A 16,751-nucleotide genomic window follows, 5' to 3' on the forward strand; every position below is an offset into this window, starting at 1 on the left:
AAAATGGTGTATAACGTTGATTAAGGCTTTTATTTTGAAGCCAATGGTAACCTACATATCCGGTTACAAGCTTCAGAGTTTCGGTAACTTAAAAAATAAATCTCACGTATGTTGCGTCTTGTTGTGTTTACCAATATGTGATTTGTCTCGGTTTCAGCAGTTTCACTCAGTTTCTTGACTATGGAAAGTTGCCCCGGGCAGGAATACCTCCGCTGCCCTAAAAGCTCCAATTACTGCCCCAGCAAGACTTTACCAGGCCGGAATTCCTGCTCTCTTATCTCATTCATCAGACTTACCGTCACACTAAAGGGCCTTGACCAACTTCCAGTATTTTAGGAATGCTGATGTGCTGCCTTGCACACATGCTGCCACTAAAAATAGAAATTTACAGGGACCGTAGTAAATTATCTGGACAACTCTGATGTGTGACAACAGCGTGAGAAAACATCAGTCTCAGGTAAGAAATGATGAATAATACTCAACACTACAAAGTATCAAAATACCTGTAGAATCTAAACATCTGGAAGAAAAAACAGGCCACACCAGACGTGTTGTTGCTCATAATAACTTTTATTTATTTTACTTTACAAAGAGGTCTCCTCCAAAGCTCTTGGTTACTGAATCTATATTCAAATGCAAACAATCTGTGAACAGTCTATTCAGACAGTGGGTTAAATGTTTGACAGGGCAGGTCTGAAATACGGAGCCTATTCAGAACCAAAGGAACAAAATCTCTGACACAAGTGTTTTTATCCAAGCTTTGGATTAACACTCAAACTGTATCAGCTCAGAAATGGCAATGATTAAAATGTGCAATAACACCAAAAATGGCAGTTCTGGATGTCTTTCTTTGGCCTCTGGCGTCAGAGTAGAGGACCACTTGTTGACACTGCAGCTATTTGCATGGGGGGGTGTCATCACTGACTCACACAAGCTGTTGACAAAGTCCCCTTGCCAGCCAAGGATGACACTGACGTAATGACATGACCTGTGGTGAGGATGTAGGCTGGAATGAGTGGGGAGACAGTCAAATTGGTTGCTCCTATAGGAACACAAACAGACACACAAACTGATAGGCATGTAGTTTTGGAATGATGGCGGGGCGGGCCACATTTTGAGTTATTCTAGGAGGAGGTCATGGTGCCCACTCATCCCAGGGGGACGGCTGAATGCTTCATTAAGAATGGGCTGTGAAAGGCAGCTGGATGCATCCTTTATGACACTGCTGTAATGGAAAGCTATTCAAATTTCAACATAAAATAAAGAGGAGCAGGTATCTGCTTGGCATTGGATTTTAGTCAGTTGGCACTGAGTGCGGGGTTGTGTTTTGAGTCATTTTTACAGGTTGCGGCAGAAAGCACTCAGCCTCGTGGTGCTTCCTACTCAGAGAAGGGCAGGTGCAAAGTCACAAAGGCAAACACTGCTCTCTAGTGGGAAAACAGTATATGAACCTGAAGACAAGGGGCATTTAAGGGCTTTGGCATCACAAAATACAATCGTCAAAGAAGAAACAAATGAAGAAATAAAGCACTTTTTGTGAAAATCTACAGATGTATCATCCATAAGTTAATATATCATCAAATAGTATCTGTGTAAAGTTCAATCAGAAAAACTGAAACATTATAATGGGACAAGTGTTGACAAAGCTTCTAAGTGATCTAGCTGGATCAAATCTCCTTAGGTATCCCCCGCAGTGGGAACTGTAATACTGTTCGCTGCATACTACAGCATGTGACGGTTGAGTATAATACCACATTTGGTAACATTAGAAGCCTGTTTTTTAAGAATCATTTGATCCTTGCCAGTAACATAAGAAAAAAGCAGAATCCGTGTCCGTTAAGCCGTAATGTGCCATGAATGTTCAAGATTTTATCTTCCCGTGAATATGCATGGCGCTTTGAGCTAAACGTGACTCAAATTCTGATTTGCTGTCAAAGCTTTGGCAGATCAGGTGAATCGTGAGGGAGGGTCTGTGAATCACTTTTATGTACTAGCGTCATCAGGACGACTCAAGTGTTCACAGACGGTCTCAGCTACTGTATATCAGCAGGCGTCCCCTTATACACGCGATGCAGTTGTTATATAGTTTTAGAGGAGCACAGGGAGCATCCTCTGTTCTCAGAGATGGTAGTTTATTGCTCCATTGTCTGTTTTAACAGCCCGGCCGTAGGAAAAAGTCTTCATCTCCTCCCTTGAAAGAAGTGAGCAGAGTAAGGAATCGCAGGCAATCGGTTGTGAGGAAACAACCCTCAGAACAAGTCTGTGTAGTGTGTACTGTATTTAGATTGGGTGGAGAGGTGGAGGGGAGGAGGGTATACTATAATCCTGGCTGTCGGTCAAAAAAATAAAAAAGCTCCTGAAGTCTGAGCTCCCGTCGGCCAGGTAACCCAAAACCTGGAGTGGGGAGTCAGCGTGGGATATGGGGAGAGGAACAATGTGGCTCTTTGTGCAAGCTGGGCAGAGAAAACAAACCATTTCCCCTGGAAAGAGATCATGTTCAGGCTCCATCTGAGAAGACCACACAAGGTTGATCAGAGCTCTGTCTGCTGTGTGGAGTGAGGAGAGGAGGAGGAGCGCATCTGGGCAGCCACACACCAACTCGTACACATACTCACAGACACACTTCAGGACACTGTCAGACAGGGCGAAGATCTGAGATGCTCCATATCAAGCGCTCGCTGAACACAACATAACACATGAGCCCGCAATACTCTTTGGTCCAAGGCAGAATGTGTGATTGTGTTGTGGTCTTCTCCCACGGTGTCTTCATATGGCCATCTGGACTGCTTCCTGGGTTGGCACCCTGCTGGTCTACAGGCAGAGCAACACTGGTGGGCTGAGGGACAGGCTCGAGGGTGTTAGCACTGGTGTTGTCCACAAGAGGGAGTGGCACTGAATCTGGCACTGCCGTACAGTGTTAAACAGGGATTCTGTTCATTAGGAGAGGGAGAGTAAAAAGAAGGAGACAGAGCGGTGAGATGTTATAGACTGGGCTGATTCTTTTTAATTTCCATTTCTACCATATTTACATCAATTCCTCCTGTTATGGACTCTCATCCCTTAATCTACCCATTCTACATAATAAACACTGGGAATGAAGCTTTTAGTCGTGTCAACACGCAGATAACTGTCGCACAGGGCACAATCAAACCAAGAACATCTGGCTTCTTTCTCTCTCACACTTACACAGACTTTCATTCAAACACACATATTAAATGTAAACAGACACGCACACACACACATGTAAGGGCCAAACCAGGGTTCTGTACTCCCTCTGTCCCATTGCGTTTTAGTTTCAAACGCTCAGCAAATACCCATGTGGTGGGATCAGATTACATGGGCTATAAAATATCCCAAATAAAGGCAAGGAAAACTGAGACGAAAACCGGGCTGTTTCCTGAGGTGAAGTCCTCCAGTTGGCTGCTGATTCTGTCAGAGTGGGAGATTTTTATAAAAGACTTTTAGCAGTAGAGACAATAGAACAAGACAGCAATGTTCTGCTCAGAGCACAGAGATGGCTAACTAAAGTTATCCACATACGGCAGCCAGCTCCCATTACATACAACGCAGGGCCATGAATGCATCAGCCCAACATAACTAGCACACTGTGATTTCATATGTACTGGTTACTAAGGGGATGCATGAAACCACAACAAATGACAGAGTAACGTGGGAACTCATTTACTGAAAGGCAGTCTTGTAATGCTTAGACACAAAACATCTGGAATATAAGATAAGGTTTTATGTTGTGCTAACTCTATCAACAGCCATCATCTTAAAACCCAATTATTAAGGTGACCTCTGGCCTTTGGAGACTTGGAGCAGAACACGGAGGGAAAAGAAGGCCAGCTGAAATCTAACCCATCTCCGTAATATCAGCGGATTAATCTCAGGGCATACAGTAAAATGGAAACATGATCTTCTTATGGCAAGAAACCAATGGGTGAGGGTGAAGGGTGGTGTTACAGCCATTTGGACTTCCAATCAGGCAAGTGAAATCAAGAGGGCATTTGACTGGGCCAAAATAAGGAGGCTTTTCTGCTGCATTCTAACCGATTCAAACCACATCTGGTTGGCAGGGGCCAGAGGTGGTGAGTGAGGAGAAAAAGAAGGCTTGAAAGGAGAGAGGCGAGTGCACAGCTCAAACATGGGAGAGAGACAAGCTGAAGTCAGAACAGGGTGTCATTATGACATGTGTAATCGGATCGGTCTGGTTCTGCCCATGTGTTTTCTAATGAAGCCCCAAAGCTCGATCACAGTTGAGGGCTGGCTCTCATATTCACAGCGCCTTGTAGTCTGCCTGACAATTACCTCTGTCTCTACACTGATGTCTGCAAGATACTGTTTGACTTTGGTGTCACATTTAGCCAACTTCACTTTCCAAGTGTCACTTTAGATAGGCTATCCATAACCTCAAGGTCACAGCTTTGATTTAATAACAGATATCTGTCCTTGTCTAAGACAGTGAACCTACCAGCTTCTGACACACTAAAATTACTTTTGATTGGAATCTCAGCTAATAAGCTAAAATACAGGAATCACTGTGTCCCTCTTAAACATACACACACATACATATCTTGGCGAAAGATAGACTGCCATGCAAACAAGGCATTGTGACTGTCAGGTTGTGGCGGAGTGATCACCTTTCAAAGTGACTCTCACTTCCATTGCCCTCCACCTCCTTTCCCCGTTGTAACCTTAGAGCACGGAGGAGTGCCAGGTTACCGGGATTCTCTCTTATTGGCGCCATGATGTTTAGTGACCACGCGCAAACGGTGAGACCTGTGATTAAGATTGTGATCTGTATGGGCGCATTTTCCAATCCCTGGTTAAATGGTGTTTAAAAATAATTGCTGGTTTTAATTTAACCAATGTGGAATACCGTGTAGGTGGGGTTTGGAATAGAGAACTTCTGTGAATAGAGTTACAGTCAGTGTGGTACACTCAGTACCTCCTTGAAAATGTTCTGATAAAGTAAATTCAACCCATGGGCTTTTTGTGGTGGCGTGTTCTGAAACTCAGTAATACCAGATACAATATCAGCTGGTGAAAGCAATGCTGTCTGTAACAGAGTCTCTCACCTACCATCCCCTACTTATTCTGATCTCGGATTCGCAGGCATCGCCGCTTTAGAGCTGGCTCCATGTCACCAGCACTGGGCATATTAGCAGGGCTCCGCAGGCTACCCTTGTCCCTGAGTTTGGGCAAGAGCAGCGGTGTGGTGGTCCCACCGGTCTTTGGTGCTGTGGGCAGGGCATAGGCATGGTCCTCGTCAGGAACATGGGGGTCCTCTCCTACATCCCCGACTACTGCTAAAGGCTCTTCTGATTGACTGACTGCCCCCTCGATCCGCACTGGGCCAACAACAGAGCACTTATTTTCTTTAATAGACTCCAACTCATTGAGTGCAAGGTCAGGGGCTGGTGCTGGTACTCTCTGGGGTAGTGAGGAGTCCGGACTGGCGGGTGTGGATGAGGAGGACATCCCATTTAAACCATGGTCCTGTGATTTCAGGACAGAGGATGTAGTATCATATGAATGGCTACTTCTTGTGGGACTGGGTGAGGTGTGTGAAGGTGAACTGTGAGAGTCCTGATGGTGGTAGACAGTGTCATGTGACGGCGACTGTGGCAGAGGTGGGGTGGGTCTGATGATGTCATGAAGCCCTGATCTGCTAACCTGCCCAGTTCCCGACTCCCCCAGCCCTGACAGGTCCACCACGCCATTGGCATTGGGTTCCAGTTTGACTTGAGTTCTCTGAAGAACCCTTTGTATGACTTGTCTCTCCGACTGCTGCTGCTTATAATCTGTCAGCCCCTCCAAGCCTGGGACTGAGCAGGGAGATTCATTGTACTGTGCTTTGGGGGAGGATGTTCCACTATGGGGTGTGGATGTTGGAGATGGGAATGGCCTCTCTGATTTAACCCAGTCTGTGCCCCTCATGTTGTTGTCACTTTGTGAAGGGAGACCTTGAGTCAAGTTTCCACCCAGTTTATTGGCTACCAATCTGCTGTCCTCTGCAGGGATCCCTGGAGATGGTAGTCTGGTAGCCCTGGATCTACCCCTATCTGCACCCTCTGGCACAGGCTGGATAACTCCACTGTGACTTGGAGTTTCTAGGGTTGTCTTAGAGTGCACTGGAATGGGGATTGGAATTGGTATGGGGACAGGTAGAGGAACAATGATGGGATAAGGCACCAGGACAGTAGGGTGTGGCAGAAGAGGGCTAAAGGAAGGAATACCAAAGTTCATTATGGGGGGCATTGGGACAGGACCTCTTGGCATTATGTTCAGAGGAGGGGAGTGCAAGCCAGGGAAGTAGGCTCCTGGAAAGGGATGCATCAGTCCAGGGGGATTAATGGAAGAGGAGGTGGGGGGCTGCAGGTGAGGAGAGTGAGGAGGTCTGTGAATAGGACTGGAAGGGGGGGCTGGGTGTCTGGGAGTGTTGGCAAGGGGGCTTTTCAGGCCTTGAGCATGAAGTGGAGGTCTGATGAAGGGTATGGGTATTTGGGGCACTGGCTGATGTTCCAGAGGATGGCGGGGAGGAGGTGGGGGAGGAAGGGGTGCAGGGTGAGATGACACCTCCACAGCAGGGGGAGGTAGAGGAGGTTGTATGGGTCTTTCGAGGGTCCTTAGCCCAGAGACAGGGACCTTGGAAGAAGAAGAAGATGCCTCTGAGGATGGAATACAGGTGGATTCTGCTGATCCATGGATTAGTGTAGTCCCTTTAGGGGAGAGGTTTCTATGACGGGCTTCCCCTGTACTGTTGTTCCAAGACTCAGGCGTGAGAAGCTTTTGCCCGGCTATATTACTGTCCGCCCTTGCCTCCTGACTGGTTCTACTTGGGCTGGAGCTGGTGAGAGCTGCACGGGCTTCTCGATAGAAAACATCCATCTTGTATTGATTCAGACACTTGGTACTGCAGAACTGGAGTCGTTCCTCGCCAGAGCCGAAGTCCAGGTATTCTTTAGTGTGACGGACATGCTTGCACCAATCGCATACCTGTGGCACAGGGGAGAGAGACTGTAGGGGGTCATTGATAAGGTAGATCCCAAGCCCAAAATCTTAAGGTTAGAATGCAAGCTACATGTGTTGAAAGCTGTTTTAAGCTTTTAATTACATAGTGTAACCGAAGATAAATTCATACAGTACGCTTACTCTGACATTGCTGTTTATCTTTAAAACCAGTCTGGGTGAGTCCTCTGTAGGGGGGTGCTGGGGAGATCTCTCACTGTGGAGGTCTTCATCTCTGGCCTGACAGGGGAAAATCATAGTATGACATGAATCACTGTGAAGCAGATTGTCAGACCCTGTTTTTGATAGATCATTTATGATGATGAAGCTGCACTTTCTTTAAATCATAAAGCTCTAGTGGGATCGTTCTGTGTTCCTTAAAGATAATTTGAGTTTCCTACATAACAAGTAAAATAGCTTCTAATGAACTCCCTCTGGGATCAAGGTCAGAAGTAGTAAGAACTTCACGCATAGTACCAGACCCTAAAGGTCAGAACAGTAGAGAAGCAGATATGATTCTACATTTGCGTAGAGAGATAATGCAGGTGATGTATTGTCGTATTATTATTGGTCTGGCTCATATTAATATGGGAAATTCCTCTTGATTTATGTAAGCTGATCTGTTATAGATCTGAGTGCTCCCCCATCTCTGTGACCCATTGGGCCGTGTTGAGTTACGAAACATGAGGCAGCTGAAGGTAAGGTATGCACTGAAAGTGGACACCTCGCCCCAGGCCTCCTGGCCTTCCTCTCAGACAAGCAGCAGCAAGCCAACGGCAATGCTTTCCTCTCGCCTTTGAAAAACTAGAGGGCTTGTTGCGCACAGTCTGTTCAGCCCTCCTTTTCTCTCTGTTGTCGTGTGAAGAAATCTGCCACAGTATAAACAACAGCAAGGTTGAAAGGTGATAGTGTTACTCATCACTCCGCACCTCCGAAGAGGGTATGTCCAAGTCAAAATCAAATGTGAAAAATCATAGCAATGTGCATCAGAGCAGTTCTCCATAGTTGCAGCTTTCCTGTCCTCCAGAACAAAGTCATTTAGTGGCTGGCCACTTCTCCATTAATGCGAAACAGATACTAAGTGTCCTCTACAAACCTTCACCACATTCCTATACCGGCCCCTACCTTTTAACTCAAATGTGTGTTCTCAAAGAGATCGCTATTACATTCCTGTAAATTATTCTATTAGTTATGACCTCACAAGATCAAAAGTTTCTCTCTCTGAAGGTCTGTTTTCCTGCCAGAAAGCAACTGATGCCTGGAGTCCTGTGTATGGACAGTTACACAACTGGCACAAACTCTCTCCATATATATTGCGCCAGTTTATGTCTGCATGTGTGACATATAAAAGTAAATCTACAAACCATTCATCACCATATATACTGTATATATATATATATATATTTCCAACATCTCCTTACCTTATTGCGTTTGAAGTAGGCCCGTCTGCAGGCAGCAAAACACTTCTCACTGCAGAAGCTCTTGAGCTCTGAGCCCATACATAGAGAGTAGCGTTTTACACCTTCCTTCTGGCACCATACACAAACTATCTGCACATTCTGTACATCTTCCACTGCAGGGAAAAGCAGAGGAGAAGAGGAATAGAATTTGCAAAGGTATTAATGCACAGCTTTGATAAAACAGCTCAGCTCTAAAGAAGCATCGGTGGCTGTGGGCTTTAGAAGATCTGAGAGTCAAATTCATCTTGATCATGAAGGATTTCAACATTCATATTAGCAATCGTTATCTTCAATTACTTCTGAACAGCTATAGATAGGCACTTTTCATTTGACTCACTGTGTTCCAGGATTCAAGAGACATGAGTCAGCTTTGCTATTTCTGCTCAGGAACTGACCATTTATTCAATAATCTGATCAAGTATTTGTTTGAATAACATCAGGATGTTAGAGAATCATAGGATCATAAGCCACAGCTGGAAGGACTCCAGATGTCCAGCAGAATGCTGCTTATAATAAATTAATTGAAGGAGACTCAGGCTATATTCTATCCCCTGTCATGCTTTGTTGTCTGATTTGTGTACTTACTCTGTGGTTTGTAAGTACATGGACAGTGACATGTTTTTCTAGTTTTGACCTCGGTAAGGTTATAGAGTTACTCATTAACTGTCTGAACTCTTAAGCTGTGATGTGTAAAATCTTGCAATGTGACAACAACATCATTTCCAAATCAATTTAACTCTGTTAGCTCAGAGTACTGTTTCTTACTAAAGTGGCTTCCTGTATCTTTCACAGTCAGTGAATATAAGAATTTCCAAAAGGACAAAAATGATGGCACCTAACTGGAGGGTGGACAGACATGTCAGCTAATGCAAAGCATCTTTATGGTTTACAGGGTTTCTATACACTCTGTTGTCTCAGCACATACATATCATAATAATACTAATCATGGATTATGTGTGCATCTGAGAGAAGCTGCGTTATAAACCAAAATCATATTTTTGCATACAAACTGGCAGTGATCAAAATATTTCCAAGTGTGTGTCCTATAATTCACTACCTGCTGATGGTTTTATAAGCGGGACAATGACCGGGGCGTTCTTGTGCTCCTTAGGAGTTGTCAGAGATGAACTTGTTGAGGAAGAGGATGGTGAAGAGGAAGGGACGCTGGACGACTCTCTCTCACAGCTCTTCATGGCCAGAACTGAGTGACTGACTTTGGTGTCCAGGCTCTTGGGTTTTGGCAATGAGTTTTCTGGAAGACATAAGCATAATATGATACTGTGGGTGGATTTGCCATGTAATACAATAGCATACATCCACATTATGACTAAGATGATATTGTAATATCCTCTTCACCTGTAACAGTTCTCTGCAATGGTTGAGAAACAATAGATGCATCTGAATGAATGAAACTTGAGAGGTTACAACAGGAGAGTACATCTGGCAAATCTGAACGGTGACTCGACGTCTGTTCTAAAACCTGCTGAACCTGTTAGATAGTGGAAATTTAAGTGCTGGGTGCTCTAATAGTGAAGGCTCGACATCTCCGCTCACCTTTTAGCACAGACACATGCTGACGCCGCTCTCTGTAATTTCTGATCTCGTTGGCCTCTGAGTCTCTGAGGTCCACCTTGTCGTATCCGTACCATCCTAGGAGCTCATTCATGGTGCTTTCTGCAAATGTCTGCATGAGAAAAAGAAGCAAAGAAGTCGCTGATTCACATGCTGTGTAAAGGCATAAAAGGCTTGCCTGCAAATGGGAAATTGTGAGCAAACATTTTAGGATTGTTAGTGGAATTTTTGATCCTATGTTAAACATAATCAGACCTTCCTACTCCGAATCTAAGCAAGGGATTCTTTCTCAGCCCCAGCCCTGCTGGGGAAATGAATACGGACACAGTGGAGTACAGTATGACACTTTTTCCATGATGTATTCAAGTTGTTTACTCTTACTAAATCTGAGACGGAAAGGTTTAAAACCTAACACCAGTGTGAAATCTATGAATCATCCTTTGTTTATCTCTTTTAATTGGAAAAAAGAGGGAGAAAAGAAAACTGTTCCCTGCAGATGGGTTGTGTGGTCCCTTTTTTATTACGACCAGATGAAAAAAAAACAAAACACAAAGGTCTCTCTCTTTATCCACCCACCTCTCTCTGTGGCTTTGGGAGAACCGGATTGGAGGAGAAATCTGATCCGGAACGGGCAGAAATCAGAGCGGGACACTCTACACCACAGCGAGGTCCCACGGTTCTCGGAAATGCCCCACTCCTCTCTCTTCTTCTCTCTCCAATGTCCACCACTCTCTCTTTCTCCAGTTTTCCCTGTCCCTCCCCTAGCCTCTCTTTCTCTCCTCTGCCCCCCCTCCCATCTTCACCATCCTCCCATCTACCCAGCACCTTCCAGCCCTGACACCCGACACAGCACTGCTTCTCAGGTTTCACCCTTTTCCAGCACAGCCAGTCTGCTGCGGTGGTGTTGTAGTGCTGTAGTACTGACTGCACATTCTTTCCCCTGCTTTCCTCACTCCGACCTCTACTCTGCACAAGGGCCTCAAAGAAATGGATCTCTCCCTTGCTTGCTCACTTTCTGCTGTCTGCTGTGTGTGTGTGTGTGTGTGTGTGTGTGTCTGGGAGAGTGTGTGGGTGAGTGAAAGCAGTGGTATCATGTCCAGCTAAATATGCCTAACGTTGATTAAAGTTAAGAGTATCCAGTGTCTGGTGCTGCGCTTGGGTCTGACGTGGAGGGAGTAGGTCCGAATGTGGTGTTGAAACAGATGTATTACAGAAACAACACTGGGCTGGACCTCAGCTGAGCAAGAAATCAGTTTTCCTGCCTGCTTGCCTTCCTGTCTGTCTTTCCTTTTGCCCTTTCATCATTTGGCTCATTTAAAAGGTGCACATCCCTAGAATATTACTCTATAATTAAAGTTTTTCCCATCATGCCTAATTTGGGCACTGTGGTGTTTTCCATAAGGGCCACACTGATGGCAACTGTCCTGTGTGCATACAGTTTGGTGTCACTTGGTCTTTCTGTTTTCCTGTTAACGAAAGACGGGCAGTTTTTCTCTTCACCCAGCACTCCATTTCCCACAATGTTGTTTTTGTTTCTTTTTGGCAGTTCAGACAAACATCTGCTTTGTGAGAGTGACAAGCCATATCCCAAACCACAAAGAGAGTTGCAGCCAAAAGAAACAAACCGGGGCCGACCCTGAGATTCAGCCCGGGCAGGCTTACATCAAGCTAGGATAGCGTTTCACATGTTTTGATTAAAATTAGTTAAGTTGTAACACTACACCTCCCCTGGATATCAAACGCTACAATCCAAACCACTTACACAAAAAGAACACACTTCCTCTCTCACGGAAAGCCAAAATCCCCCCAAAAAACCTCTCATCTTTTTAGATCTCTCCTGCCTGATGGAGCCCTGGATATCCCTTACACCCACAGTCCACAGTCTCAAATAGCCAAAGTCCAAACCCAAACAAAGCAGACAATCCATGGATTAGTTTCCATGAAGTAATAGGCTCATAATGGTGGGAGAGTATCTGTTACTATGATTTTATTTATTTTTTCCCTGTGCACTGACAGTCCTTCAAAGCAAGCAAGGAGGAGAGATTCTTAAAGGGCATAACAGTTGTACCCTGACAGGAGCTTATTCATGTGTGAGGTTTGTCTCCTTTAAATATTGTGTTATAGAACATCAGTCTTATCCCACTGTGCAGAGGACACTATTTAAAGGATATAAATGTCCTCTGTCTTCTGGAAGGCATGAGTGCAAACCTCTGTGGCACAGCAAGTGTGCGCACCACAGGCGCGGGGAAGAAGTGACGCACATCTGGATCTCCGCTGGACATTACAGAGAGCGCCTCCGGCCACAGCTGGCCTGACATGGCGTCACTAGAAGGCACAGAACAATCCTCTCTTCTTCACTGCTAGAATCTATAATTAAAACCTCACATTCTCGCAGGGTGTTCGTGCGTGACCTTTTGAGTTTTGATAGACAAGAAATATTTATTAGAATTAGCATTTTGCGTTCTGGTCAACTCTGCGTATGGCCCCGCTGTCATTAAAACCTTCAACAAAAAAGTCTTAATATGTGGCATAACGACACATGAAGAACATTCATTGACAACAAACATAGTATGTGTCTGTTCCCAGAATTTATGTTTGCGCAGTTGACTCTCGTTGGCCCCGCTACAAAGACGATGTGTGCGTAAAAAAGTTATCGCTCGGATACGAACGCACCACAAACTCACTCTCACCTTCATCTCCTGGTTAATTTCCCTCTTTACGGGGTGCGCGGGTTTCCTGCTGCGTTTATTTTCCGGTGGTCTCCCTTTCTCCATCTCTGGCATAGTACTGGCCTGGCTGGATCCGATCCGGATCAGTGTTGGGTGTCTGCTGAAGTAGCTTTAGCGAAATAGGTTAGAGTGAAAGGTGTCACTCCCGGTGACAGCGGCTGTCATTCCCAGACGTTTGAGTCCCTCATCTGGAGCTTCACACCGTAAGAGTCCGCTGAACATGTGTGCGCTCCGGGGCTGGAGGTTCCGCCACCGAACAATCCCCACTCTCTTCTCCACCGCTGTCAAGTTTCTGCCGGTACACGCGATTCGTTTTCCGGTGTGGCTTCAAAATAAAGTATAACTACTTTAAGGAAAACGAAAAAAACAACTGAATTAAGGAACTTTTGTGTTGGTATTAAAAAAAATGGCTGCCAAGCACAAACCTGGTGAAATTTCTTTTTTGACAAACCAGTGTGAAACGAGCTTCTCTGTATGTCTCACTCAGGTTTACATCATTTTAACGCTGCACTAATAAATGCTGAATTAAAATGAAATGTTTTCCAGAGAGAGTTTATCAAAATTAAACCACAGCATATCTGAGCAAAGACAACACGATGCACTTAGCCATATAAAAATAATACCTAGTTATTGGTAAAACAATGTGGTATTATCCATAAGTACCTAAGATAATATTGTAATTCTGCATATCTTGGATCTTAGCTCCATAATTTGACTATCAGAGTAAAGTCTTCGCTGTGCACCGTCGTTCTGGTATTAAAAACTAAATGATCCGGCTACCGGTCTGAGTCGTGCGCTCTCTGTGTAGCTTGACCCTCTCCAGATAGGGAAGGGAGGGCCCACTGATTTGATGTAACCCAACACCTGGCGCCCACCCCTCCCAAATCTCAACAGATACATTTCATAAGGAATGCAAAGACTGTGTTTTATCTGAGGGGACACAGTACAAACTCTGTCTGTATACTCTTGTCTTAAAATAAAGAGATGAAAAGAGCGCTGTGAGTTAAACGATACCATGGCAGAATGTTTGGGGCTTTCTCAAATGGCATCTGTTTGATCACTGCCTGTGTGTGTGTGTGTGTGTGTGTGTGTGTGTGTGTGACATTGAACAAAACACCTGAAATGTCCACATTTGGCCCCTGAGCCACACTTGTCAGAGGAAAAGTACCACATGTTTGAGGGCCGGGCTTACATTTACAGAGAGAGGTGTGTGTTGTGTCTGTGCGCAAACAAGATCTTGGAACATAAACATTTGCCCCATGGTTCATGATGGTAAAGGCCAAATGATCTATTACAATATCATGTTTCCCTGCTGCTGATGAAAATACAGGGATGATCAAGTTGCAGTCAAAAATATAAACAAACACCAGTGTCACTTAGGACTCGTTGGACGGCTCCTGCATTAGTATTTTTACCACAATTTGACGCCCAGTTAATGAGCTGAAGTTGGTCATTACCAACATGTAAGAGAGTAGAGTTTAGGTGGCTCAACTCAACAGAACGTCCAGAAACAGACAGGTATACGGGCAGGCAGGACAGGCGTGTTGTTTCAGATCCCTTCTCCTCACTGTCTCCAGCCTTCCTTGGTCTGCTCTGGTTGGAGGAATCCAGGGACCATGCTCGTGTAAACAGAAACCTGATCCAGTGCGCAGGGCTTGGGTTTCGCCCCCTCGTAGATCCGCTGATGACACCCGATCCGGCCCGGCTTTGGGAACAGGGCTTATCTGATGCCTCACAAAAGGCCTCTCTCCCCGGCTGTCCATAACAGCGCACATCTGGTGCCTCTGCAGGGAGCGCTGTCCCTTTAGGTTCCTCTGGGGGGTGTAGGCGGGGATACCGTCTCACTGTTGCCTCAGCAATCCACTTATATAAATGACTGAGGAGAAGAGGATCCCATGCATGGCTCTAAAGTTTCAATCCAAACATCTGGACAATCAGAAAGATGGTTACTCTGTGTGTCATTACTTTCATTATTGCCCACGGACTCATATTTACCGTAAACACAGCCGTCACTTTAGAAGGTGATTGAAATATGTGGGTTTACAGTGTGTGCGTCACCATCAGGGGGCGATGTCCGTCCACTAGTTTCGATCTTTAGATGCAAAGTACCAAAGTAAACAAATGAGGAAGCTGGATGTTACATGACAGAATGTCTCGAGGATTTTAAGGATATTACCTGTATTTATTGGAGCCAAAACAACAACAATATTTAGGTTTTCACTCCAACATGTGTTCAACATGCTCTAAATGTACTTAAACTATTTCACCTAATCTAATCACATTCTGATTAAATAATGTTTAATCGTGTTGATGACGGCTCCTGGAGTTGCACACACTCCCTAGTTGTGTGTTACTGTTGTTTATTTCTATATTTCTTTAATGGATAATCCTGTATATAGATATAAAAGTTGAATTGTCACTTTTAACAAGACATTATTCCACACAGCAACTTCCATTTTTGTATTTCACACATTTATAATTTATCCTCGCAGACCGTGGATCCCGAAAGAGGGATCAGAGATTATTACAGCAGCACATTATAACTGTAGCCTGCTGTGCCAAAGTGTACAAGGTGTTCTCGATGCACATTAATAAAAACTACATTTTCCTATTGAACACTAGGGGTAGCTGTTGCTGTGCTGTTGCCAGTCTATACAGCCTGCAGACTGCTCCACAGGTTGTATTAACTTTTTAGTTTGTCATTTTTTTCATCCTCTTTGTTAATGTGAAGACAAGTCTCTCTCTCTCTCTCTCTCTCTCTCTCTCTCTCTCTCTCTCTCTTCTAACTAACTATAAATCCAGTTATTGCCTAAACCAAGCAGCCTACATGGAAACATAGATTTCTGACCTTTACGGTAAAGACACTTCGTTATTGTCAGAAATGAAAAACTCTGGACTGGGCGGACCTGCCCACCCCCCAACATATTTATAGCCTGTACAATAAACCTAAAGAGTGTCGTTGTTTCCACAATGGATTTGCCTACGAACCGCCCTCCACCACTGTATTACTTTTCTGCAGAAGCCTTCTCTGCACCATGTACCATGACTGTGAGATGCGTCACTGACCTGCAGCTGGTATAAAAGCTCCGCGTGCTTTAGCGTCCACGTTAGAGAGAAGCAGCATCTGTGGGCATCCTCCTGCACCTGGTCACATTCCTGAAAACAGAGGAAGAAAAAATGTCCAAAATGACGATCGTCCAGCTTGGAGTGATTCTTGTCGTCGTATGTTTATCAACCCAGGTAAAATGACATTTCTATTGTTTTTTTTTAGCTTTAAATTGACGTTATACTTTGGGCAGTGGTGCGTATTTCTTGATGGAGCAAGGGGATTACCTGTATTTATTATAGATGGAAATGAACTGTGTGGTGATGGGTTATTTGGCTTTTATTAATATTTCCCAGAGAGAGTTTAAGTTCTAATAATCAGATGATGTGGCCGTCTGGATTACAGCAGGTTAGACTTTAAGCTCTCTGGGAAATTAAAATCCATTCACTGTCAGAAGAAGTCATTCTTAAACTGTTGTGTTGCTGCTTCATTCCCAGTTATACTATTATGTCCACGTTTCTGTTTCCATGTCGCTTAGGGGACAGTCTAGTAAATTAATGATTCAGGTACAGTCCCTGTGTGTAGACAACACACCTGTGTGAAGAGACTCTAAAGTTTCTTTTCGGTGCTTTGTGCCAAATGAAACCTCACACAGCCTTTGCTCCGCTTTGTTGATATTGCAGTTTGTGAAAAGTGTCTTGATTTGTACTTTTATTTCCTCACCATTACCCAAGAAGAAGCTTTGTTGTAGAATGTCTCAACATGTACTAAACCCTGCTCTCCGCTTCTGCTCCCACCAACAGGTGGTCTCCCAGAGCAGCCAAAACAACCAGGCGGGAAGCTCCACAACCAAAGCCACCACCACAGCTAACCCCGCTGTGAACAACTCCAGCAGTCCAGGCAACACCACCTCTACTGGAGCAGGCGTCT

General features: G+C 44.7%; 1 protein-coding gene across 5 annotated transcripts; it reads right to left on the minus strand.

The window, feature by feature from the left end:
- Positions 1–559: 559 nt before the first annotated feature.
- LOC113137145 (sine oculis-binding protein homolog) lies at positions 560–13,059 on the minus strand. 5 transcript variants are annotated; one of them, XR_004463044.1, is made up of 7 exons: positions 12,737–13,059; positions 10,029–10,158; positions 9,532–9,726; positions 8,436–8,587; positions 7,159–7,254; positions 4,644–7,023; positions 560–2,930 (listed from the first exon to the last, which is right to left on the minus strand). XR_004463044.1 is itself a non-coding variant. In XM_026318597.1 (7 exons), exons 1-6 carry the CDS (start codon positions 12,827–12,829, stop codon positions 5,092–5,094), a joined length of 2,598 nt encoding a protein of 865 aa, XP_026174382.1. In that variant the 5' UTR covers positions 12,830–13,059; the 3' UTR covers positions 560–2,930; positions 5,086–5,091. The 5 variants fall into 5 exon arrangements, 4 of the variants coding, with proteins under 4 accessions (XP_026174382.1, XP_026174383.1, XP_026174384.1 ...); XM_026318597.1 differs by having other exon boundaries at positions 5,086–7,023; XM_026318598.1 differs by having other exon boundaries at positions 5,082–7,023.
- Between the last annotated feature and the right edge of the window lie 3,692 nt (positions 13,060–16,751).

Source organism: Mastacembelus armatus, chromosome 24 (assembly GCF_900324485.2).
Source record: "Mastacembelus armatus chromosome 24, fMasArm1.2, whole genome shotgun sequence".
NCBI lineage: Eukaryota > Metazoa > Chordata > Actinopteri > Synbranchiformes > Mastacembelidae > Mastacembelus > Mastacembelus armatus.

Excerpts from the sequence above, each read along its gene's own strand:
- LOC113137145 (XM_026318597.1), bottom strand. The coding sequence starts at position 12,829 with ATGCCAGAGATGGAGAAAGGGAGACCACCGGAAAATAAACGCAGCAGG. Across the intron at positions 8,588-9,531 it reads GCTTATAAAACCATCAGCAG|TGGAAGATGTACAGAATGTG; the intron begins GTAGTGAATTAT and ends TTTTCCCTGCAG. Across the intron at positions 7,255-8,435 it reads CCTACTTCAAACGCAATAAG|GCCAGAGATGAAGACCTCCA; the intron begins GTAAGGAGATGT and ends TTCCCCTGTCAG.